The sequence below is a fragment of the Clupea harengus genome, chromosome 13 (genome assembly GCF_900700415.2).
Source record: "Clupea harengus chromosome 13, Ch_v2.0.2, whole genome shotgun sequence".
NCBI classification, from domain to species: domain Eukaryota; kingdom Metazoa; phylum Chordata; class Actinopteri; order Clupeiformes; family Clupeidae; genus Clupea; species Clupea harengus.
Genome location: NC_045164.1, coordinates 13991206 through 14017312, shown reverse-complemented (window position 1 = coordinate 14017312; position 26107 = coordinate 13991206). Strand labels below are relative to the sequence as shown.

Sequence of the window (26107 nt, the reverse complement as noted above, 5' to 3'; positions counted from 1 at the left end):
CCTCCTAATGAGGCCACAGCCCTGCGAATACAATGTGGTCCTTTTTAACAGAGCAAGATGTATTCAGCGCAGCAGTGGAATTATGAACTAAATGAGTCAGTCAGGCAGAAGTGGCATATTTAATTACTGCCTGCTGCTTGCGATGGGAACACACAAAGGGCTCTCTGGACCTCATATCACTAAATCCCAACCATGAGTGCCTGGTCATCTCTATGAAACCATGTGTTTCATATGTGTGTGTTGGTGTGTGAGTCTGTATCTGAGTGTTTGCGTGGGCACTTAACAGCAAAGTATCTGGGACACAAATTTAGTAGCTTCTTTTCTCTGCTCTCTGTTCTGTAGAGGAACTATAGCTTTTACCACAGCAGAGACGTGCTTCACTGCCCAGCTTCAATAATATAACAAGCGTCTTGCGGGATTAAGTACAAAACCTTGTTAGTGCATTGTTGATTTTTTTTTATCGCAGGCCTATATACATCCCATTGCTTTTCCCACCAGATGACAGACGTTTCAAGCCAAAGAAGGCATAGCACAAATTTTATATTTTTTTCTTTATACTTTTTGGAAATGTGTTTGTTGCAGTCTAAATGGAACCCTCTGTTGACATTACCGTGAGTTGTGACCCATCATCAGCCGGGTCAATCTTTGGCCATCTGCTAAACCAGTAGTAAAGATCTGCCAATATACTTCCGTTTAAAGTTGAATGAAGTTGACGGGTTGGCTATTAGGAGTACAATAAAAACAACCACTGACTGCCTGCACATATTTATTCCCAAAACAACTAAATATTCACTCACACTGCGTGTCCACCACAAAAGATATACCTTTTGTAATATCGAATCTAGCTGAGTGCATAAAACGATAACTTTACTTATTGGGCAAACATTGCGACATATTTAGCGATAACACTGTTTACGAGTAGGATCTAACGCGAGTCACATAGTAACTGTGCAGATTGATTTTAAACACATTTTTGTCATGGGTCTCAGCACTGTCACGTCTTTGTGTCACGGACTTTGGACTTTCTAACTTTGTGACTAGGCTACACACGTGACAGTAGTAAGGCTAAAGTTATATGAAGGCCAATGTAATCACTCTTAAAGATTTGGAAGTAGTATGGAGCTTCAGGACATTTTCACATTTCAGAGTTTCCACGAAATTTGGGGTCCCTATGGATATGGATATGACCTGCCAGAGATGATTGAAAAGGAGTTCGGCAGAATGAAAGGTCCGTGGTTGATCATTAGTTTTACTGCATGAGTTGTACTCCAATCATATTGTCAAAACTCAAAAATAAGTGGATAATCTCATCTAGCGATTTTAATACCTGACTTTTTCAGGATTGTTCTCCTTGTTCTGACCCATTTTTTACATTGACAATTTGTGCGTTGAAACAACAATGAAAATGTCTTCTCACGCACTGTGGATCCAAAAACTTCAGTAAACTTAAATTCTGTTATGACGTGCAGCTTTCATTCGCTCAGTTGCACCCCTTGGAGCCATGTGTGGGCGCCCTCTTTTGTCTTTTAATTACATTACAATAAAGAAGATTTGTCACTGATGCGGAATATTTAGGGAAGCACTGCCACTTCAGATATTCAATAAATAGCCTGCCTTCTTACGGTATTTGATATAAGTTATGGTTTTGTCGTGCCGGGACTACATGTATTCAACATGACACATAGTGTCAGCTGAGTTTAGTTCTATGCCATTTCTCTCAAACAGGTATCACTTACCTCGATCATGGTGGAACAACGCTTTTCCCTGAATCACAGATAAAAGCCTTCTACCAAGATCTTACCAGAAATATCTATGGTAAATAGGTTATCCTTATAAACTAATAACTCGCCTGTAAGAACTGAATTAATAATTTAATAATTATTTAAAAATATCAACCACAGTGTGCTTCTGTGATATGTATCTCCCTACATAGTTTTTTTGTTTGGTGTTGTATAATTATTGATGTTGCAATATTAACTGTATAATTTCAAGATTCGTTGTTTCTGAAAATTGATCTACAACTTCATGAACTGTAGAAACACATGCGGCGGCTTATTGTTCTATTTTAGGCAATCCCCATAGCCACAATCTGAGCAGTCGACTGACACATGATACTGTGGAACATGTCAGATACAGGTAAAAGGCTTCACTAATCCCCTGCCCCAGCCTGCCTTCTCTAAAGTAAATCAGAGCACAATCAAAGAGGAACTAATTCAATTTCCATCCCATTTGTCATACTCTATTTTCATACATTTGAAAAACAGCCATCTGCACAGTCTGAAACATTTAGGATCCTTTCTTTGTTTGTTGTAGTTGTGTCCTAATGTACTGAACGCATGCATTTTCATTGGTCTGCTGAAAAGCACACAACAGGAATTATACAATAATTAAGACAATGCTGATAGCAAATCCTTGTAAATAAGCCCCTTGCTGTGTCTAAAGGTGTTGTTTATTCAGCTTGCAGGATACTGGAGCACTTTAACACTAGTCCGGAGAAGCACACAGTCATCTTCACTTGTTGTTCATTCTGTCTGCAGGGTACTGGAGCACTTTAACACTAGTCCGGAGGAGCACACCGTCATCTTCACCTCCGGCTGCACTGCAGCACTCAAGCTAGTGGCTGAAAGCTTTCCCTGGAGCTCCGCCTGCACTGGAGAGCCAGGGAGTCACTTCTGCTACTTGACCGACAACCACACTTCAGTGGTGGGCATCCGAGGGGTGAGCGGCCAGCTTGGCGTGACCTCCCTTCCCGTCTCGCCCCACGAGGTGGAGGCCCGAGCCAGACACTCGCCACGGGCAACGAGTGCAATTGACTCCCAGACCGCCCACCTCTTCTGTTACCCGGCCCAGAGCAACTTCTCAGGCAGAAAGTACCCTCTGAGCTATGCGAGGGGCATCCAGACAGGGCGCCTTTACCCAGCGTGCGAGAGGCCAGGTCGATGGCTGGTCCTCCTGGACGCCGCCGCCCTGGTGGGCAGCTCAGGCCTGGATCTGCAGGAAAACACTGCCGATTTTATCCCCATCTCCTTTTACAAGATGTTCGGCTTCCCCACAGGATTAGGCGCGCTGCTGGTGCGGAACGAGGCAGCGGCGATCTTGCGGAAGGGCTACTTCGGTGGGGGCACAGCAGCAGCTTACCTTGCCGGAGAGGATTATTTTGTGCCCAAGTCAAGTGTGTCCAGCAGGTATAGGCCAAACAGCTGTCTAATTAAAATGTTCTTCCGCCTTCTTCGCACTCAGTTGGCACTTTAAGATTCTTCCCACACAGTCAGTGCTGAAAATATCCAACTCATTTTGATGTCATCTCTGTTTGTTGTATCTCTCATATGTTCCGTATGTGTAGGTGACCTTAATGATGCCTGATGCAAATGTCATACTTTTTTTTTTTGCTGAAGTGCTGTGTCATGATTATTAGGTTTGAAGATGGCACCATCTCTTTTCTGGATGTCATTTCTGTCCATCATGGGTTTGAGGCTCTTCAGAGGCTAACAGGTATCAAATAGACTAAACCGATCTCTCCCAGAACCCTCTGTGCAAGGGCTTACTTTTACCTCTTCACACCACACCAAATGCTATTAATATTCCCCCCATTATTTGATGAGTAATGCGGCGCTCTGCCACCTGTGGAGGTGGTAGTGAATGTGTCATAACAGCACACGCTCTCCTCCAGCCTAGCTCATTAAAAACATTGGAGCTTCTAAAAGCCTTGGAGTGCTGTGTGATAATGCAAGTGTGAGTTCAGCGTGTGTGTGTGTGTGCGCTTGTGCTGTCAGATTGCGAGCTTCCCTGGGAATGACAGCTTTATTTGGTCTGCAGGAGGTATGGTCAGGATCCAGCAGCATACATTCGGTCTGGCGCGCTACAGCTACGTAATGCTCTCCAGCCTGCTGCATAGCAACGGACAGCCGGTGGCCCACGTGTACTGTGACAATGAGTTCCAGGACCCGTCTTCACAGGGAGCCGTCCTAAACTTCAACGTGCTGGATGGCCACGGCGGAGTGGTGGGCTACTCCCAGGTGGGCTCTCTACAGCATGATATCAGAGAGATTGCACGAGGGTCTTTAAAGCAATATTCTGTAGGTTTATTACCCTTTTAAGGGTATGGTCTTTGTAGGCAACTTTTTTTTTGTAATATCTTCAGATTCATTTTGATTGTATATAGTCGTGTGAAGGGAGAGATACACATACATGTTAAATCCCTCTAGCCACCCAGAAGATTCACTGTGTAGCTTTTTATTGGCTCCAGGTTGGAAATCCTGTGAAAATGGAAGAGCAGCCTTTACAGCACATTGTTGCCATGGTTATCGCCAAAATAGATAGTTAACAAGCTAGCTGGTGTTGGCGAAATAGGTCTGTTAGCTGTAAACAAGTTAGCTGGCTAGTTTTAGACACAAACTCCATAATGCCTCATTAACAATCAGCAGAGCAAATCCCCCTGAAACCCAGAGCTGTTGTCATGATGGAGCTGTCTTTCTTTTCTGTGCCTAGGTGGACAAATTGGCCAGTCTCTTTAATATTCACATACGCACTGGCTGTTTCTGTAACACAGGGGCCTGTCAGGTCTTTCTGGGCATCAGTAATCAGGAGGTGAAGGATAACTTGGAGGTATGTCAGTGTGAAAGTTTGCTGTCATTTGCACTGTTCAAGGTTAGCAATAATGATGAGATTGGCTCAAGAAATGACACCACTTTTTTATGTATTTCTTTTGAATGTGCCAAGGCTGGCCACGTCTGTGGAGACAGTATTGACCTTGTGGACGGCCGACCGACTGGATCAGTGCGTGTCTCATTTGGATACATGTCCACATTTGAAGACTGCCAGAAATTCCTGAGTTTCATAGTGAACTGCTTTACAGATAAGCCATTCAGAATGGACGAGGAAAGGCTGGCTCGGCTAAAATTAGCCGTCCCTTTTGTGGACTCTGTAGGGCACTTCAGTCCCTCAGCGTCTAATGGACAGCTTGAGCACAAGACAGACCACAGGGACACGGCTCCCTCTTTAATCTCAAGCACAAATGGAAGAGAGATTAGGATCCACACACCCAAGAGACCGGAAGAGAGAAATAACACCCAGATATTGACCAATATATTTATCTACCCCATCAAGTCCTGCGCAGCATTTGAGGTATACTGTTTTGTGCCACCCATGTTAAATTGCAGTTTTTAAAATGTCTTGTTTCACTTGAACAATGTGTAATGGAATACAGTTTGGATAGAAATTGTGTGCTCCCAATTCGGTTGTTTATTTATTATCTTGCTTATTGTAGTTTTGATAATCAGACACTAGGCCTACTTTTCTTGTGTTATGCCATGCAATGCCACGTAAACAAAATGCGATACAGGGGATAAGACATGAATACAGAAGAGGTCTGACTTGTCCGTGGTGTTGCTGTTGTTGTGGAGTCTAGGTGAGGGAGTGGAGCGTGGGGCCTCTGGGGCTGCTCCATGACCGGACGTGGATGGTGGTGAACGAGAACGGCGTGTGCCTGAGCCAGAAGAGGGAGCCCACGCTGGGTCAGGTCCAGCCACGCATCTCTCTGGCCTCTAATGCACTTCACATCACAGCCCCAGGTGCAGCATCAAGCCCCACACTGTGTGATCTGGGAGGAGTGAAATAGCCATTCATTTTCACTGTTGAGGCACAATACAAGTCAATTCTATCTTAATAGATTTGTTTAGGCACTTTGAGCTGCATTGTGTTTGCATGAAGGTGCTTTACAAATAAAGTTTATTATTATTATTATTATTATTATCATTAATAATAAAAGATTTGTTTACACAGTCGCTGTAAATGAGATGAAATTTCTCTCATAGGGATGAACGTCATCACTGTCCCACTTGGGGACTTGAAGGAGCAGAACCTTAGTCAGAGGACGTGTCAGAGTAAAGTGTGTGGTGACCGGTATGATGACTCAACATGCATTCATGTTTCGTTTTTTCTCAGTGAGACTGAATCAGTTTGTACAGTAAAAGGCAAACCTGGCAGACTTTTCACACTTCCTTTCCAGGGTGCAGACAGTAGATTGTGGAGATGAAGTTGCATCCTGGTTCTCCGAGTTCCTTGGAAAGCCTTGTCGTCTGATGAAGCAAAAGCCTGACTTTATCCGCAATATGAAAAAGGCTCCAGAAAACGGTAGATGTATTTCACTTTTTCTTTAGCATTATCAGACACTTGTATTGAGAGAGTTTGGCCTTAGTTGAAACTAGATATACAGTATGTTACATTTGGAAAATAATCTCAGGATCCTCTCATCATATGATAATTAGGTACAATGACCTATTTCCATCCTCCTCTAGTAGTGTGGTACAGTGACTCATGCCCATTCTCCTGTAGCAGGGGACGGTCCTACTGCGGTCTCCCTGGTGAATGAGGCCCAGTACCTGCTCATCAGCAGAGCCAGTGTGGAAATGCTGCAGGAGCGAATCAGCGGCAGGTAGTAGTTATTCCAACGTGTCATTCATGCACACACACACAATTGTGCATGTGGAGCATTATGATTCCAAGTGATTATCTCTGTCTCGCCCCCTGGTTGTTGGTCAATCATCGGTGAACAGACTGGATGATCCCAGCATCCCCCAGGCAATCAGCATGCAGCAGCTCATTGCCCGATTCCGTGCCAATTTGGTTGTGACGGGAACCAATCCGTTGGAGGAGGACGACTGGTCCGGTTTAACGATTGGAAACACTGGATTTCGGGTAAACATGTTTAACTCTAAATCACAACCTACTTCTGTTGGTGCTGCAGGAAGTGACATAATATGAAGAAAGTGTGTTTCCTTACTCTAACGAGAGGCGTTCTCCTAGGTGGCAGGCAGATGTGGTCGGTGCCAGATGATTGGCATCGATCAGGAATCGGGCGCCAGAACCCAGGAACCTCTTAAGTCCCTCTCCGACTGTCGCCAAGGGAAGGTAGGTGCACTGACGTGTTAAGTCAGTAATGGCGTGTCAAATATTTACTTTATTTCTAAATTTCAGCTGTAACAGATTGTTTTTTCACCCCTTAGAGCTAACACTACTGCGAGTTCCACTACTCATCTGAGTGTCTGTTTCTTCCATTTGCCTTGATATGTTTTGTTCCATTATCCCTTCAGTTTGAGGGAAATTGATGTAATAACAATATCTTTATGGAATGCTTTTCTAGTCCTATTGCCTGAAAGCAACATGCCTTGAGAACTAATGGCTCAATTACCTGTAGACATAACAAATATTACACTCTGTTTAGCACTGTTTTCAGCACAGCAGAGTTTTCTTTGGGCCCATATTAATATTCTTACTGATACATTTGTTCCCAGGTCACCTTTGGTATTTATTTACTCCAGCAGCCAATGGCAAACTCCAGTGCAATCACCACACTCTCAGTTGGATCCCCTATAGCTCCAGAGCTATCCAAATCAGATGACTATTGACACACTGTTTTATTTCCATATTTTAATAGATACAAAACATTTTTTTTTTTAACTTTTAAATCAAATCTTGTATGTACCTGTATGTGTATGATTGTATTTTATGTGAGAATAATAACTTAAATTCTGCTTTGCTTGTGTATCTGAATTTATTGGTCATATACTGCTGAAAACCCCTGACTGAAGTTAGACACTGTATGAGATATTAGATAACCATTACTGAAGTCCATAGCTGAACTTTTACATGTCTTTCTGTCCACGTGCTCTTTGAGCTTGAGTCTGAAGGATTGTGTATAAGTGTATATGTATACTGTAAATGCAGGGTTTATGATGGGGTTATGAGGAAGCTGAGACATCTGTACTTAAAGACATATAGGATCCATAGGTGAGACATCTGTACTTAAAGACATATAGGATCCATAGGTGAGACATCTGTACTTAAAGACATATAGGATCCATAGGTGAGACATCTGTACTTAAAGACATATAGGATCCATAGGTGAGACATCTGTACTTAAAGACATATAGGATCCATAGGTGAGACATCTTTACTTAAAGACATATAGGATCCATAGGTGATACATCTTTACTTAAAGACATATAGGATCCATGGGTGAAATTCTGGCTTTTAAGCCTAGGGTGTCACAAGACCGATCATAGTCCCTTGATAGATCGCACAAGGTATCCTGATTTTGGCTGTCATTTGTCATAGACACTGATCAACGAACTTGTGTGGAGAAATTGCTATTGGTTTATTATCAAGCCAGACCTGGTGCAATGTCTTAGGCCAAGGCCCAACTCATGCTGTTTAATCTCTTAACATGGCATGATCTCTGGTCACGTCTCTACCATGGAAAGATCATCTCTCTGTGTGTGAGAGCACTGAAAGATCATTTCTGTGTGTGAGAGTACTGAAAGATCATCTCTGTGTGTGAGAGTACTGAAAGATCATCTCTGTGTGTGAGAGTACATATTTGAAAGGAATATTTGTTTATTGTCAGGTTTCACTGAAATCACTGAAGCATATGATGGCAACAGCTGTAAAATATTGGCAACTGCTGTAAAATGATAGCAACTGCTGTAAAATGCACAGCAAAACTGCAGTGGTCTGTACATTCCTGAACTTCTCATCTTTTTTTAGAAAATGTTTCAAAAATGTCAAACTGAGGATGAAGATCAGCTGAAGTCAGTCAGTCAGCTTATTTCCTCAAACCTTATGTCCTTTCTCATCCATGTTTATTTCGGCTTCAAAACATTTGTGTTGAATAGAAAGTTTACTAAGATCCCATAACTAACACTGGATTACTTAGAGCACTGATAAAATTACTCTTCCAATCTAGCAAAATAGAGCACTCTATTTTTCCAATATGTGTTATGTTTAAGCAAATGCTGCCCTCTGGTGGATGTTTAATAATCTAGCAGTAGTTATGCAGTTCATATTTGGCAAGCTATGGCCTCTGATAGAGCAAGCAATGGGACCTTACTGGAGTGAAAGTAAAGTTGTTCATGCACATGCCTGAACAAAGTCCCACATGTGAAGGTCACTCATCAGACCTACAAAAGACTGACTGGCTCCAGAATTGGTATTGTTTGAATGTAGTAAGCACATTTTCGTCAAATGCTAGCTTTCACCCCGTTTCACCTCGGTTTCAATTCTGTGTTAAGAAACGGTGATCTTGGCGAGTGAGTGGTGTTTTCATCCAGCGCTTCCTCAGTAGTATGCTCCACCTGTAACCCTTGGATTACAGTTCAACTCATAAGTGGTCATTGAACTGTACTGCCTATGCACACAGCAGAACTAGAGCATTTCACATAGGACAAGGGGAAGACAGTTGACATACAAAGTGCTCTGACATTTTTTATTCATAAGACATTACAGAACCATGAAAATTGACTTTTCACTTTTGTATTGTTATGCTGATTTTTGTATGTGCATCAAATCACTGACTAGGAAGACAGCGACTTATCTGATCGTCCTCAACTACAACATCCCCAGTGATGGTAAAATCAAGCGCCCTCCAGTTGATGACATCTCCAGGGGTGAAATTCAGGTCGCTAGCAAACCGTTGGAGCTCACAAGCAGACAGGGCATAGTCCCACATATGGACATCAGTGATCATCCCTACGAATGACTGTCCAGCATCAAACCCTCCACCCACAGAGTCTTGCTCTTGTCCCAGTACTATGTTTGGGGCTCCATCCAGATTACCTTTGAATCCAACGCCGCTGGTACTTGGATTCCCATTGATCCAGACCTGAGCCAATCCGGAGTTGGAATCCCAGGTGCTGCAGCTCGAGTACCAGGTGTTTGGCTCATCTGGTAGGCCTCTAAAACTAGAGACTTTGCCACGTGTGTGCACATCGAAGCGACCTTTGTTTGCTGTTTTGAAGATCAGGAAGTCATTAGCACTGCTACGGGATGCCATCGAAAAGAGAGCGTAGTTTCGAGTAAGGTCGGTAAGGTACCTAAAAAGAAAACAAAAAGCATGCTGTTGATCATGTAAGTATTTTGTAGTGTACTGTTGGATACATGCTAATATGAGTGGAAGCTAAGATAGACAATATAGGTTCTATGGTATGGAGCCTGAAATATAGAGAAAAGATGCTTGCAAGTGTCCATAAAGGAACATCAAGGGGAAAAGTAATAATAATAATAATAATTAAAAGAAAAAAAATTCTCAGCCATGTCATGTTCTACAACTAGACAAAAGCCAACCATGCATATAGACCAACACCAACCTGAGGCAGACAGTCACGGATTTGAAGTTTACTCGTGATGGTAGGAGTCTGACATGAGCAGTATTGGACTCCACTGGAAAGGTGAACATTTTCCCCGATAGATCTGTTCAGATAACAGGGATTAGGAAATAGTGATCTGATCAGGTGTTTGTTATGGTGATGTATTGTGGGGATTATATTAAGGTCTATGTTAAGTCATATTATTAATATAGTTTAATATGTGGTTATACAAGAACTTAAATTAATTTATTTTCCTTACCTTGAGGAACAGCACAACAGGCTGCGCATAAGATGCTTATGATGAAAAGCTTCTGCATATTTCAAAAGAGAACTGAAGAGGAATGATATATTTAGCCAACTTTTCATTGAGACACACTTTTTTAAATGTATGTAAACAGGTCAAATACAGTAATTCTTACTCAGTTGGTACTTCTAAATTCTGCCTCTTAACTAATCTTGAAATAAATGTCTTTAAAATCCCAGACGTTACTCTCCCTCTCGCTCACCATGGTGGATCTTTTGTAGTCCCTGTGACTAAGCCTGATGCCCAACAGGTGGAGCAGTTGATGGGCTTCAGGTGGAGGCTGTTCTCCGAACCCCGCCCCTGGGCCATGCGGCATAGTTTATGTTTTGGTCCTGGATGGGCGGGTGCTGTCCAGCCCTTTGGTGCTGATGCTGTCCTTGCCCGCCGGGATAAGCTGAAGGTGATGGGGGTGTGGCTAAATGCTAAATAAGGAAATACTCATTCTGAAGAAGGTTGCTACCTTAGTGTTCTCTAAAATCATTACAAACTGTATACCAATATAAACAAACAGACCAGTTAGAAAGTATTTACATGTGGATAGTGTCTTGAAGTATATAATGAATACTAAACATGTTTTTTCAATGTAATGTATTTATTAAAAATTTCTAAATATTTGAAATGAAGAACTTTAAGAATGCTGTTATTAACTGTGTCAGATAGGCAACTATCAGATAGGCCACTATCAGATAGGCCTGTAGAATCTCCATCGATATCATCCTTCTAACGGTGAATCCAGTCTGTATCAAGGCTTTCATTTTTTAGTTCACAATTCTATGCACTTAATATATAGTTGCTACCACATACTCCCATTACTACCAAACGTTTTACCATTTAGATTCATTTTTACAGACCCATTTTATTAAGACTTATTAAAGAGATTCATCATTCAAACCTCATCTGTTCATATATGGTTTAAAAAAATACTCATGTAGCCTTCTGTGATCACACACATTGTTTTTTTACAAGAGGTTATTGTATTTCCTCTTCTCTCTTAAATTAAATCACAGTGATTCAACAAAATCCACTACAAGTTACATTGAAGTAGAAAAATTCAATTGGAACACTGTATGATTATTATCTTCCAAATAAAGTTTTTTGAATTTGTATTAGAGATCCTCTACAGATTATAGCTCATTAACAATACACCCTCCATCCACTGGGGGTCACTTGCCTGCCTCTTAGATCCCTTTGGAGCCGCCAATAGAGCAAGCAAGTTGACAAGCTGACAATTGTTATTGGTCTTGTTGGCAGGTTTGTATGTACAACCCCAAAACAGAAAAAGTTGAGACGGTATGGAAAATGCAAATAATAAAATAAAGCAGTGATTTATACATTTACCTTGACCTTGTATTTCATTGCAAACAGTATGAGCAGAATATATTTCATGTTTTGTCTGGTCAACTTCCTTTTATTTGTAAATATACATAGCATTCCTGCCATTCAGGCCTGCAACACATTCCAAAAAAAGTTGGGACGGGGGCAATTTATGGGTCGTAATGAGATAAAATAAATAAATAATGATGTTATTTGAACTAATGATGTCAGCAGGTCATTGTAATCATGATTTGGTACAAAAGCAGTATCCAGGAAAGGCCTAGTCATTTAGGAGCACAGATGGGCCGAGGATCGCCAGTTTGCCAACAAATGCGTGAGCAAATAATTGAAATGTTTAAAAACAATGTTTCTCAAAGAAAGATAGGAAGGGATTTGGATATTTTACCCTCCACGGTGCATAACATAATTAAAAGATTCAAAGAATCTGGAGGAATTTCAGTGCGTCAAGGGCAAGGGCAAGGGCGCAAGCCTTAGCTGAATAACCGTGATCTCCGATCCCTCCGACAGCACTGCATCAAGAACCGCCATTCATCATCTATGTGATATAACCACATAGGCTCAGAATTACTTTGGCAAACCTTTGTCAACCACTACAATACGTAGTTACATCCTGTGGAACGGTGAATTTCCCTTTCCACCGTGAACAGTAACATGATGGACTAATTAACTCATGTTGCCCAGCAAAAGCGGGAGAAAGAGACGGTACTCTCATTGACCCGCAGGAGCGGGAGAGAGAGAGAGACATTGCACGCACGCACGCACGCACACACACACACACACACACACACACACACACACACGCACAGACACTTAAAGGAATCATGGTGATATTGGTGACATTATTTGAGATAGTTGCGGCCTAAAATTCTTGATTTCGAGGGAGCTTTTCCAAACAGTTCAGATGAAAGTTGCTGTGTTTTTAGGTGTTTGTTGCAAAGTTTCCTCTTTGTAATCATAATTGAGTTATTTGTTGAAAAATAACTGATTAATAAACAAACATTCATTCATCAAGAACAAAAATAAATAACCTTGCCAATATGCTAAACAAAAGATTACCAGGACTACAAAACTTATCCACAACACAGTGCACCTGTTGGCATTACAGAAGGACCATCAGTAAGACAATAACATTTTATGAATGTCTCAGCCTTCACATATGAGGGGAAAAAAAACAGCCTGTGTCACTGTGATCTGTCTCGTCATCTGACGTCCTGCCTGCGTTTCTGCCGTTCTCATTCTATGCGTATCAATCTGTTTTGCTATCCTTGTTTATTTATTTTATCCGTAAAGTTGTTGATGTTGTTCAATTTCATTAAAAAAATGTAGTCATCCAATTTCAAGTCATCCATTCTTCAACACTCGCTGCTACCTTATCTTCAAACAGAAAGTAACGTTAAATCTCCATGGCAACAGCTCTCAAGGGTTTGGATAATAATCGGATTTATTGCTTCCTTCATTATTCACAGCTAAATAACATAAGGCTTTTTATTTTGTTTAATACACGAAAAAGCTATATCTGTTCTATAAGAAAGGTAACCTTAAATGACTTCCGTTGTGATCTGGCGATTTATAAAAAAAAAATAAAAAAAACCTTTTAATTTAATTTTTTTTTTTTTTTTAAATGACACGATCTACCACCATAAGCTTTGCGATCGACTGGTCGATCGCGATCGACGCATTGGGCACCCCTGGTCTAGATGGATAACTTGGCATATACGTGAAATGCAGCACCTTCCTTCCATTGCAAAAGATGACCTTCTTTCAGGAAGTCATGTGTGCCGCCATTCAGATGGTGCACCTGCAGTGAGTGCAGATATGTTTGGGGAGCAGACATGCATCAGGCAAGGGAAGGGAGCAGGGGGCATGAAGGGTATTTCAACCAACCCTGAACAGGTTGCAGTTTGGATCCAATCATTTGGCATATGTTCACATCTTTCTCAGTCATTGGATGACATGTACAGTGATAAAGTAGCATCAGAGAAGACTGTCCAACAGACACAAAGAGGAGGGTGAAGCACAACGGGAGTTGGATGCTGAGGACCGCTCTAAAATTGTGAGGATGCTGTGGGAAAACACAAATCCACTCATGACAGAGAGCACTTTACTCTACCACATCATAAATGGACAGGTGGCTGATGAAAAGGTGAATGTGCAGGATGCGCTGAAGATTGGCCAGGCTATGTGTAAAAAGTTTTCTTCATCACTTTCGGAGGCATTTAATGCACCCATCTCTCACAAGGTAGTGACTATGAAGTTCCAGAAAATGGGAATGAAGGTCAGTGGGAAGGTTGTTTGTGACCTTGAGTCATTATTTGCTCGATTGTTGGTGGTGGGAGGCCAGAGAAAAGTGGAGCTCTCTTCTCTCTTCAAATATGAGCTTAGCCCAGTCCCCTTGTCAATCATTGATGACAATGGATGCCTCCGAAAGGGCAATATGTCAGTGCTTGTCCAGCAGCTTGGAATTCCAGTTTGCAATCCCCAGCCACCAGATGTTGTCATTGTGGATGCATCTCAGCTCATTTATCACGTGGTTTGGCCATCGTCTGGGACAGTGGCAGATCTTGCAGCCAGCATGGGACATCGGCTTAGTTGTTACAACACCCAAACATTTGTCATCTTTGACAAAATAATTCGCAGGTGTCTGCCAAGGACCATGAGAGACAAAGAAGAGCAGGGGAGAGCTCCACAGAGTACAAGCTTTCATTGATTACACCTCTACCTAGTCGAACACAACAAGCAAAGGCTGAGCGAACTCCTGTGTACTTTCAATGTAGGAAGTAAGATCGTGATGGTCAGTAAAGCTGACAGCATTGACACTCATGATGGGGCTGATATATCAGTTATATCTTACATGTTAGATGTTGTCAGACATGAGGCTTCAACTGTTCACATTCTTAGTGATGACACAGATGTCTTTGTGCTTATGGTTTATTGGTGTTGGAAGGCTGGTATCACAACTAACCTACAGATGGAAAAATGGAATGGCACTGTTCTCAGCATAAATGCAACTGCAAAGAACCTGGGTGACCATTGTTGTTCTATTCTGGCCATGCATGCTCTTGCAGGATTTGATACCACCTCATATCATGTTGGGAAGGGGAATGTATCTGCACTCAAGGCCATGAGAGTTGTATCTGGCAAGCTTCTTCACTGTTTTGGAGAGGCAGAAGCCACAGATTTACAGATCACCAAAGCAACAAGGACTTTCTATCTGGCTCTGTACAATCAGAGGAACTCTGTGACCTTGGATGCAGCTCGGTATGACATTTACCGAAAGCGCAAAAGGTCCCCAGCACTGAAAACACTACCTCCTACAGAGCGTAATATGCACCTTCATGGAAGACGTGCCCACCTACAGGTGCTCTTATGGAAAGCAGCAGACCAGGCTGATCCACTGGCTTTGGATATCTGGGAACTGATTATGCCCACCCAGGATTCAAGTCCAGTTGCTCCTCCGGCTTTGTTAGATGTCGTCAGCTGTGGTTGCAGAGCCGGGTTGAAACCTTGCACATCAGCAAAGTGTAGCTGTGCAGCTGCAGGTCTGGCCTGTACCAGTTATTGTTCCTGCAAAGGCAATGATGGGATATGCTGCAACATACTCACTCAACAGCAAGAACACAAAGAGAGTGATGAAGGATCTGGAGAAGATGATGACAGAACAAACAAGGATAGTGAAGATGAGGAGGCTGCCTTTTGTTGATTAATTGTAAGGCATAGCCGTTTGCCTGAAGGTGGTAGCCAGTGTGTGCTTTTTGTGGTGCAGAGGTGAGGCCCTCTTGGTTTGTCTTGCGTTTGGCGAGCTGACCTGGGTTGCCCAGACTCAGTTTTAACTTTTGCGTCTGGCGGTGTTTTAACTGGGTCCTCGTTGGATCTTGCGACTTGCGGACCAACCTGGGCAGCTTTTCTGCCTTTCGGGCATGACCCTAGCGACTTGCGGGGCCTGTCTTGTATGGCATGTACTGTATATAGTGTATATTTGTACATAGTTCGTTGATCGCACATGGGGGACATTCAACAGAGTTACGTTACATACCGGTTCGTCATGTGGTTGGTGGTTACGATGCACATCGGTGCCCAGCAGCTTTTGATGTAGTTTAACCATGTTTAGTGGGTGTGCCAGAGGTGATACCCAACAACCATCAAAGTGTTTACATTGTGACTGTGGTGACATCTGTTCACCCTAGCCACCTCACAAGCAGACCGGCCTTCTCAGCTTCACCGCTCACATGAGGCAACAGGGTGTTTAACCCCAAGGAGTTTATTGCAATCGCAATGCTTTTTCCTCCAGAAATGCAAATTTGAATCAGGAGTCAAGTATTAGGAGGGGATTCAGCTTCACTACACCCTGAAAAAAATGCTTTAACATTCACAAGAGCACTCATGATTCTGAAATCTAAGATTATTGTGTTTACCATGAAAATAACCTTAGATTTCGTCCAAAATTAAAAACAAATGTGTCTAAATGTATAAAAATGTGTTATTCAATTACCATTTTAAAGTATGAAAGTGCCAGAAATGAATTCAGCATCCTCTAAAACCTCTAAAAAGACTCCAATATTGTAGGAATTGACCATACAGTGCAAAATATGTGGTAAAACTGGACATTTAAGCTAATAATGCTAATTTGGCTAATTATGCAAATTGCTCAACATATGCAAATTAGCATCCGGCAGTTTCTGTATACTGGGGACCCATACTTCACATTTCTGCAAAAAAAACTTTGGTGTACTCAACATTTCCGGGTTCACCTAGTTGGCTACTAGACTACAATGGCATACCGACGGCTAGCCAGAGATGACCTGGAGGAGGTTGAGCAGCCGGAGGAAAACCAGACGGAGACTGGTGCCAGAGCCGAGATGGCTGGGGGACTTACAGAGGGGTCAGACCTAGCTGGATTGCGGCAGCTACTGGAGCAAACCCTGAAGAATCAGGAGAAGGACTCGTTCAAACAGGAGCAGCGCTGGAGGAGTGTCCAGCTCCAGTTAAATCAGTTCCGGGAGGACTTTGAGGAAGGGAAGAGGAGCGAACAGTGATCACCACCGGTGAGCCCGCCTTCTTCTCCACCGAGGCCTCAGCATGCAGACCCCATCCAGCCAGCAGCAGCAGCAGCAGCAGCACCAGCGGCAGCAGAACCAGCAGCAGCAGCAGCAGCAGCAGCAGCCCCAGCAGCAGCAGCAGCAGCCACACCGATGGCCTGGACTAAAAGAGCCATTCCCAGGCTAGAAGCGGGGGACAATATAGAGCAATATCTGACCACTTTTGAACGGCTAGGGACGGCCTATCGCTGGCCCAGGGAAGACTGGGCAGTGTTTCTGGTGCCATACCTGACGGGGAAAGCCTGCAGTGCCTATGTGGCGATGGACATCAATCATGCCATGGAGTACGACAGGGTGGAAGAGGCCATCCTGTTGAAGTATGAAATCAATGAGGAGGTGTATTGGAGGAGGTTCCGGGAACCTGACGTCAGGCCCGGAGAAACCCCACGAGAGCTGTACACCCGCCTCAAGGATGTATTTCAGAAGTGGATTAGACCGGCGGGGAAGTCGGTTGAAGACATCTCGGAGGTACTGATCATGGAGCAGTTTTTCCGAACACTGACACCAGACATCAGGGTCTGGGTGAAGGAGCACCAGCCCCAGACGGGGAAGAGAGCGGCAGAGCTGGTGGAGAACTTTGTCTCAGCCCGACAAGGTCACCAGAACTTTCGCCTGCAGCCAAGCCCCAGACCAGTAGCCAGAGGTAGGTCTGAGTGGTTTAGTCAGAGAGATGGCCCAAGGACCAGAGAGCAGACTAGAATGCCTGCTAGGGGGTCTTTTACCCCAGCGAGGCCCAAAACGGCTGCGTATGAAAGGGCAGAGGGCCCGATAGTGTGTTACTCTTGTGGAAAGGAGGGACACATAAGTCCAGAGTGCCCAGCTATGAGGCCAAATAAAGCTAGCCATAGTTGCATCCCAAGGCCAGAGAGGGAGGCTAGTGACCTTATGGGGAGGCTACAGACTACCCCGGCCATAGTCAATGGGAAGGCTGTCATGGCCTTACTGGATACAGGGAGCACCCAGACCCTAGTGCAGCCTAACCTAGTGGAGAAAAGTGACTTTGTGCTGGACGGGAAGCTGAGAGTAGCATGCGTCAATGGTGATGAGCATGAGTATCTACTTGGAAGTAGGGGGTCAGACTTTCTAGATGACTGTGGGGGTGGTAGAGAGACTGAGCCATCCTGTGGTGATAGGGCAGGATATCTTAGTTCTGCCTGAGTTGTTAAAGACTAGCAGCCCAGTTAATATGGTTATGACCAGATCCAAGGGAAAAGTGCAGCCCCAAGAGCCTGAAAAGACTGTCGAGCCAGCAACGGCGAGTACTCTGCCTGAGTGGCCATTTGCAGAGATTGAGGTCACACCTCCTAGCAAGGTCAGGGTCATGAAGACTCATAGGCAGAAGAGGCAGGATAGGCTCGTAGGCACTGTAGAGAGAGCAGTGGAACTATCGTTCACTCAACCAGAGGGGGACTGGGAACCATTGCCTTCAGACGTGAAGCAGCAACAGAGAGATGACCCTACCTTGCAGAAGGCCTATGACAGGGTCACACATGTAGATGGTGTCGCCACAGGAGTGCCACCTACATTGGCTGGAGAAGGATATCTGCTAAAAGAGGGATTACTGTACCATCAACCAGATGATGGCAGAGCAGAGCAGCTGGTGGTGCCTACCCAGCTCAGAGAAAAGGTGTTGGCCATGGGGCATAAGATCCCGTGGGCAGGTCACTTGAGCCACACCAAGAGCTTTGAGCGGATTACGTCCAGGTTTTATTGGCCAGGACTGTACAATGAGGTGAAGGACTACTGTAAAGCGTGCCCTGACTGTCAGATGACCAGCAGCAGGAAGCCGAGCAGTTATCCTCTGCAGCCGTTACCCGTAATCGAGGTGCCATTTACCCGCATAGCGATGGATATTGTGGGACCTCTAGAAAGAACCCAAGGAGGGTACAAGTACATTTTAGTCATCTGTGACTATGCCACCCGCTACCCTGAGGCGTTTCCCCTGCGTAGGGTGACTGCCCGCCCCATTGCACAGGCCCTGTTGCAACTATTTTCTAGGGTAGGCATCCCAAAGGAGATTATAACAGACCAGGGCACAGCCTTTCTATCCAAAACGCTCAAGCAGGTATATAGCCTGCTGGGGGTCAAGGGCATCAGAACCACACCGTACCACCCTCAGACAGACGGTCTGGTGCAACGGTATAACCAGACTCTAAAGGGCATGCTCAGGAAGTTTGTGGCAGCCAATGGAAAGGACTGGGACCGCTGGCTGCCCTACTTGCTGTTTGCCTATCGGGAGGTGCCACAAGCCTCCACAGGATTCTCACCCTTCGAGCTGCTTTTTGTCAGACACGTGAGAGGGCCTTTGGATGTGCTTCAGGAGGCCTGGGGAGGGCCTAAAACACAAGAAGCCCATAGCATCCTGGCCATGTCCTCAAAATGAGGGAGAAGATGGAGGCCATGACGGAGTTGGTGAGCGCAAACATGGAGCAGGCCCAAACCAGGACTGCAGCTCAGGGTGCAGGCTGTGGTGGAAGAGGAGGACAACAGCTCAGAACAGTTCTTCCCCACCAGTCAGCAGCCATCTACAATGGATATGTCCCATCTGACTCCCCAACAGCAGAGGGAGCTAGAAGGGATTATTCCACCTGGCCTGTTTCAGGAGAGGCCAGGCTACACTACGCTGGTGGAACACTCGATTCCACTCAAGGACACTACACCCGTGCGCCAGAGGATGTATCGGATTCCAGAGCGTCTTCTGCCACTACTCAAGGCAGAGGTGGAGGAGATGCTGGAGTTGGGCGTCATTGAGAGGTCCACAAGTGAGTGGAGCAATCCGGTGGTGCTAGTACCAAAAAAGGATGGCACTATGCGGTTTTGTATTGACTTTCGGCGCGTAAATGCGCAGTCTCAGTTTGACGCTTACCCCATGCCCCGGCTTGAGGATTTAATTGAGCGCCTGGGGAAAGCGTCCTATATCACAACACTGGATTTATGTAAGGGCTACTGGCAAGTGCCTCTGGTCAAGGCAGCCAAGCCCTACACGGCATTCCGGACCCCACAGGGGCTATTCCATTTCTTGGTGATGCCCTTTGGCCTCCAGGGGGCGCCTGCCACTTTCCAGAGACTCATGGACAGAGTCTTGGCTGGCACAGACTCCTTTGCTGCAGCCTACCTAGACGACATTGTGGTGTACAGCACCACTTGGGAGGAGCATCTCCGTCATCTAGGTGAGGTTCTGCAGCGGATTAAGCGTGCCGGTTTGATTGTCCACCCACGGAAATGTGCACTTGCCCAGGAGGAGGTGAGATACCTGGGACATGTTCTGGGCCGAGGAGTGATCCGGCCACAGAAGGACAAGATCCAGGCGGTGCAGGCCTGTCCACGGCCCCGGACAAAGAAGGAAGTCCGGTCCTTCCTTGGGTTGGTGGGCTGGTACCGCCGGTTTGTGCCGGACTTTTCTACTCGAGCGGCACCAATGACAGACCTCACGAGAAACACTGGATCCCCCCAGATCCAATGGAGAGAGGACCAGGAGAGGGTGTTTCTGGATTTGAAAGAGGCGCTCTGTACGGACCCTGTGCTCCAGAGTCCAAACTTTGAAGAGCCCTCTACGGTGCAGACCGATGCATCAGGGGTCGGCCTTGGGGCAGTGCTACTCCAAGGAGAGGGGGAGGACCAGAAACCGGTGGCTTATATAAGCCGCAAGCTTTTCCCTCGGGAGACCAGGTACGCAGCTGTTGAGCTGGAGTGTCTGGCAGTCAAGTGGACACTTGACAGTTTGAAATATTATTTAATAGGGAGAGATTTCACACTGGAGACAGACCACCGTGCCTTGCAGTGGCTGGGGCGCATGAAAGACTCCAATGCGTTCAAATCCGAACTCGCGAGGAATGCGAGGATTACACGTTGGTTTTTGGCACTGCAGCCATACCGCTTCACAGTGCGGTACAGGGCTGGTAAGCAGAACATTGTGGCCGACTTTTTGTCCCGCCACCCTTGTGGCGAGACTCCAGAAGGGGAGGGAAATGTGGAAAGGTGAATTTCCCTTTCCACCGTGAACAGTAACATGGACTAATTAACTCACGTTGCCCAGCGGTAAGAGACGGTACTCTCATTGACCCGCAGGAGCGGGAGAGAGAGAGACATTGCACGCACATACAAAAAAGCGGGAGAAAGAGACGGTACTCTCATTGACCCGCGGGAGAGAGAGAGACATTGCACGCACATACACACACACACACACACACACGCATAGCCATGTCTGTCGCTAGCTACCCATATCATGCAGCTGTGTGCATGATGGGCTGTGAGAGTTTGGGGCGAGTTCGGATTTGAACGCCATTGTTTGTTTGCAATGCCATTGCTTGTTTGCAACGCGCTATAACCGCAATATGAACTGAAAGCATAATTCACCATTGTCACTGTTCACCTGTTTATTATCATTACATCCATTATCATGTCATATCACCTTTACTCTCTGTTTCAGCACACAACCCCGGTTAATACATCCAGACCGACATACTCACAATCACTCCCGTACTGCGGCTTGTTTGCAGAAGCGCGCCTCGCTAAGGAGTGGTATTTCTCCACGTCCCACAGGGGAGGGAGATGGTAATTGCCATGAGGGGTGTTTGATGGGGGACGGCCCAGTGTTCCGAAAGCCCGATATTCCGAAATCTAAATATTCCGAAAAATAGTCCTCCTGCCGAAATTTAGAAATATTTTAAGTGGCACAAAACACACAGAGCATTTAGTTTGCGCAGCGGAGCGGAGACGCTCACCGGGCTATCACGCATATAACTTTTCCTAGGCAATATTTGTTAACTTAGCCTACTCTCGTTTTGAATATGGGGTACCACTCATGCGAAGGAAATCACCGGCAGATTGTCACAGGACATTACGCAGATCTTGTCAAGCACTGACAAAGCATGCATGCGTTGGCAATCATAAAAGTATTTTTGTATCATCGCGATGCAAATGCCATGTGTGTATAATAACATTCTGAATTAAAGTTCATGCTTGTGAAATAAATGCATTTATATGTTTATGATTGTGTGATTAATTGGGATGGAATTCGTCCATTGTGGTTGACTTTAATCAGTAACTTGCGTGTGATTTCATCCTGAACCTCCAAAAAACTTTCCCTATCGTAAAATGGCAACCTGATGCGACTTTGACCACGCCCCTTTTGCTTAAACAAAAGGCACGTCTTCCCAGATGTGACCCTCTCTCTCTGCCGGCGCTCACCTGGCAAGGACCTCTTCACCTCTCTCCCTCCGGGCATCGTCCGCGAGGAGCAAGCCTCTTTGACCTTCTCTCACCTCAGGCATCGCCTGCACACGGTGAAGAGCAACTCTCTTTGTTCTCTCGCAACAAAGAGAACTCACTTTTGTCTTACGGCCGACACACGCCTAAGATCTCTCAGTCAACTGACTGCTAAGTGAGACGAAGTAAGTTTAGCGAAAGCAGCTAACAATAGACCTGCTAGCTAAATTGCAGAGGAAAGCAGCTAACAATAGACCTGCTAGCTAACTCTACACAACGGGAACAGAAGGCAGACTGCAACGTTCTGAGCGATCAAATCCTCCGACCTAAACTGCAGGGAAACAGACATCACAGCAAGGACAACTTTCTCCATTTACGGACGGCATCATCTCTTCTCTGCCTCATCCACGTCGGACCAGCACAACACTTTTCCCAAAGGACTGGTAACTCTGACATTAACTGGGCATTTAACTAGCCTAGCTATTCACAACCTGGCTAAGCATAAGACTGTTTACATGCCATTGTTCATGTGTTTCATATGTTTTGTTTACTGAACGTAACTGTTTATATATTTTCATTGTTAGTTGGTACTTGGCTTCGCCACACCATCTGGGTTATCGTTAGGATTGCTTCTCAGACACATCGGGTCTTGCATGCATCACTAACCATTTCCCTCTTCTAACATGGCATCTAAATCGCACACGATTACATATACATTGGCCTTCACATAGCCACACACGCGAAGAGAATACTCGAACTTCGCGCTGCATATAGGCTCGTCCTTGTTCACATCACATGTATGTTCGCGTACGTGCACACACATGCACGCGGAACTACGGTGATCAAACAAAGGAACACACACACATTCTTTCTGGCGCGCTCCTAACAGCGCAACCCCGAGCTCACAAGCTCACACACACATACACATATTCCTTAAATTCATTGGTTAGTTACATTTAGCTAGATTACATATTGTGTGTTATTTTCTTATCATTGTGTAAATAAATACTTTGATTATATACGCTGGTTTATTTAATGTTGCACAAGAATGGACGTTGCCAACCTCTTCTATTCAGAATTCTAATGACCTTCAACCATACTATTAGTAAGGTAACTTTGGTTGTAGTTATTAATTTAATTATTAATCAGAGTTCCAAATTGATAGTATAATATATTTTATGAGACTGATATATTTAACGAGACTGATTTGTGGATTATCATTTTTGACCACGTGGAGGACACTACACTTTGTGTGGCGCCCCCTAGGTGTTCAACTTAATTGATCTGCCTTTGTGTTGAATGGTTGATGCCTGTCCAATCGGGTGAGATTACCAACATATTGTTGCTGTTGCAAGGACAGCACCAGTGTGTCTTGGTGGCCCTCGCAAAGACGGTATCACAATTTACACACAATTGCACCCACCTTCACCCGGCTCCTGCTCACAGGGTAAGTTACCTACATAGTCTGGTACTCCCATGTGAGGCTGGTACCAATTTCACCTACAATGGTATGGGGTTGTGTCAGTGCCCTGGGCAAAGGTAACTTACACTTCTTTGATGGCACCATTAATGCCGAAAAGTACATAGAGATTTTGGAGCAACATATGCTGCCTTCAAGGCGATATGCTTTCCAGGGAGGCCCATGCATATTTCAACAAGACAATGCAAAACCACATTTTGCACACATTTCTAAGGCATGGCTGAGGAAGAAGGGTGTATGGGTGCTGGACTGGCCTGCCTGCAGTCCTGACTTGTCCCCAATAGAGAATGTGTGGAGCATTTTGAAACGCAAAATGTGACAACGATGCACACCTTAAGACTTGTTTGCAGGAAGAATGGGACAAAGTTACACCTGAAACGCTTCTTCACTTGGTGTCTTCAGTCCCTAAACGTCTTTTAAATGTTGTGAAAAGGAATGGCAATGTTACAAAGTGATGAAGGCTTTACTGTCTGAACTTTTTGTTAACTATGTTGCAAGAATAGAAATGGAATTGTGTTTATTTAAAAAAATTTAAAAAAATTCATGAGGTAGAACATCAAATAATGTGCTGTTTTATGTACAAATATAATACAGGTCAAAGAGAATTTACAAATCAATGTTTTCAGTTTTAATTTTAACTCCAACTTTTTCTGATTTGGGGTTGTAGTAAGCACATTTGTCAAATGGCTACCCTTCACCCCATTTCACGTTTTGTTTCAGTTCTGCGTTAAGAAACGCTGATCTTGGCGAGTGTGAGTGGTGTTTTCATCCAGCTCTTCCTCAGTAGTATGCTCCACCTGTAACCCTTGGATTACAGTTAAACTCTTAAGTGGTCATTGAACTGTACTGCCTATGCACACAGCAGAACTAAAGCATGTCATGTAGGACAGGGCAAAGAAAGTTGACATACAAAGTGCTCTGATATTTTTTATTCATAAAACATTACAGAACCATGAAAATTGACCAGGTGCTTAATGATACCATATCTATTTTTACTTTGTATAGTTATGCTGATTTTTGTATGTGCATCAAATCGGACTACGAAAACAGCCATTGGTTTGATCGTCCTCAACTACAACATTCCCAGTGATGGTAAAATCAAGCGCCCTCCAGTTGATGACATCTCCAGGGGTAAAATTCAGGTCGCTAGCAAACTGTTGGATCTCACAAGCAGACAGGACATAGTCCCACATATGGACATCAGTGATCATCCCTACGAATGACTGTCTAGCATCAAACCCTCCACCCACAGAGTCTTGCTCTTGTCCCAGAACTGTGCTTCGGGCTCCATCAAGATTGCCTTTGAATCCAACCTTCCTGGTGCTTGGATTCCCATTGATCCAGACCTGAGCCAATCCGGAGTTGGAATCCCAGGTGCTGCAGCTCGAGTACCAGGTGTTTGGCTCATCTGGTAGGCCCTGAAAATGTGAGGCTTTGCCACGTGTGTACACATCGAAACTGCCTTTATTTGCTGTTTTGAAGATCAGGAAGTCATTAGCACTGCTACGGGATGCCATCGAAAAGAGAGCGTAGTTTCGAGTAAGTTTGGTAAGGTACCTACAAAGAAAACAAAAAGCATGCTGTTGATCATCATGTAAGTATTTTGTAGTGTACTGTTGGATACATGCTATAATGAGTGGAAGCTAAGATAGACAATATAGGTTCTATGGTATGGAGCCTGAAATAAAGAGAAAAGATGCTTGCAAGTGTCGATAAAAGGAACATCAAGGGGAAAAGTGATAATAATAGTTAAATAAAATCAATTCTCAGCCATTACATGTCATGTTCTACAACTAAAGACAAAAGCCAACCATGCATATAGACCAACACCAACCTGAGGCAGACTGTTACGGATTTGAAGTTTACTCGTGATGGTAGGAGTGTGACATGAGCAGTATTGGACTCCACTGGAAAGGTGAACATTTTCCCCGATAGATCTGTTCAGATAACAGGGATTAGGGAATAGTGATCTGATCAGGTGTTTGTTATGGTGATGTATTGTGGGGATTATATTAAGGTCTATGTTAAGTCATATTATTAATATAGTTTAATGGTGGTTATACAAGAACTTAAAATAATTTATTTTCCTTACCTTGAGGAACAGCACAACAGGCTGCGCATAAGATGCTTATGATGAAAAGCTTCTGCATCTTTCAAAAGAGAACTGAAAAGAAATGATATATTTAGCCAACATTTCATTAAGACACACTTGGAGCAAAGACTTTTTTAAATGTATGTAAACAGGTAAAATACAGTAATTCTTACTCAGTTGGTGCTTCTTAACTAATCTTGAAATAAATGTCTTTAAAATCCCAGACGTTACTCTCCCTCGCGCTCACTATGGTGGCTCTTTTGTAGTCCCTGTGACTAAGCCTGATGCCCAACAGGTGGAGCAGTTGATGGGCTTCAGGTGGAGGCTGTTCTCCGAACCCCGCCCCTGGGCCATGCGGCATAGTTTATGTTTTGGTCCTGGATGGGTGGGTGCTGTCCAGCCCTTTGGTGCTGATGCTGTCCTCGCCCGCCGGGATAAGCTGAAGGTGAT

The 26107-nt window shown here is 44.4% G+C and overlaps 2 protein-coding genes across 6 annotated transcripts; one reads left to right on the top strand and one right to left on the bottom strand.

Annotated features, from left to right (window-relative positions):
- The first annotated feature begins 454 nt into the window (after positions 1 to 454).
- On the top strand, positions 455 to 7532 carry mocos (molybdenum cofactor sulfurase). Of its 2 annotated transcripts, none has more exons than XM_042709551.1 (15): positions 455 to 1228; positions 1726 to 1815; positions 2070 to 2136; positions 2538 to 3185; positions 3416 to 3492; positions 3817 to 4016; positions 4489 to 4605; positions 4720 to 5124; positions 5408 to 5570; positions 5814 to 5901; positions 6008 to 6132; positions 6337 to 6433; positions 6555 to 6696; positions 6805 to 6909; positions 7293 to 7532. In XM_042709551.1, exons 1-15 carry the CDS (start codon positions 1117 to 1119, stop codon positions 7404 to 7406), a joined length of 2550 nt encoding a protein of 849 aa, XP_042565485.1. In that variant the 5' UTR covers positions 455 to 1116; the 3' UTR covers positions 7407 to 7532. The 2 variants fall into 2 exon arrangements, with proteins under 2 accessions (XP_042565485.1, XP_012694347.1); XM_012838893.3 differs by having other exon boundaries at positions 876 to 1228; positions 6334 to 6433.
- A 1688-nt stretch (positions 7533 to 9220) lies between these two features.
- Positions 9221 to 25904, bottom strand: LOC105909630 (mucosal pentraxin-like). Of its 4 annotated transcripts, none has more exons than XM_042709556.1 (4): positions 25831 to 25904; positions 25658 to 25729; positions 25400 to 25502; positions 9221 to 9869 (listed from the first exon to the last, which is right to left on the bottom strand). In XM_042709556.1, exons 2-4 carry the CDS (start codon positions 25713 to 25715, stop codon positions 9344 to 9346), a joined length of 687 nt encoding a protein of 228 aa, XP_042565490.1. In that variant the 5' UTR covers positions 25716 to 25729; positions 25831 to 25904; the 3' UTR covers positions 9221 to 9343. The 4 variants fall into 4 exon arrangements, with proteins under 4 accessions (XP_042565490.1, XP_031434777.1, XP_012693732.1 ...); XM_031578917.1 differs by lacking the exons at positions 25400 to 25502; positions 25658 to 25729; positions 25831 to 25904 and adding exons at positions 10143 to 10245; positions 10402 to 10473; positions 10562 to 10629 and having other exon boundaries at positions 9222 to 9869; XM_012838371.3 differs by lacking the exon at positions 9221 to 9869 and adding an exon at positions 24485 to 25122.
- Positions 25905 to 26107: the final 203 nt, after the last annotated feature.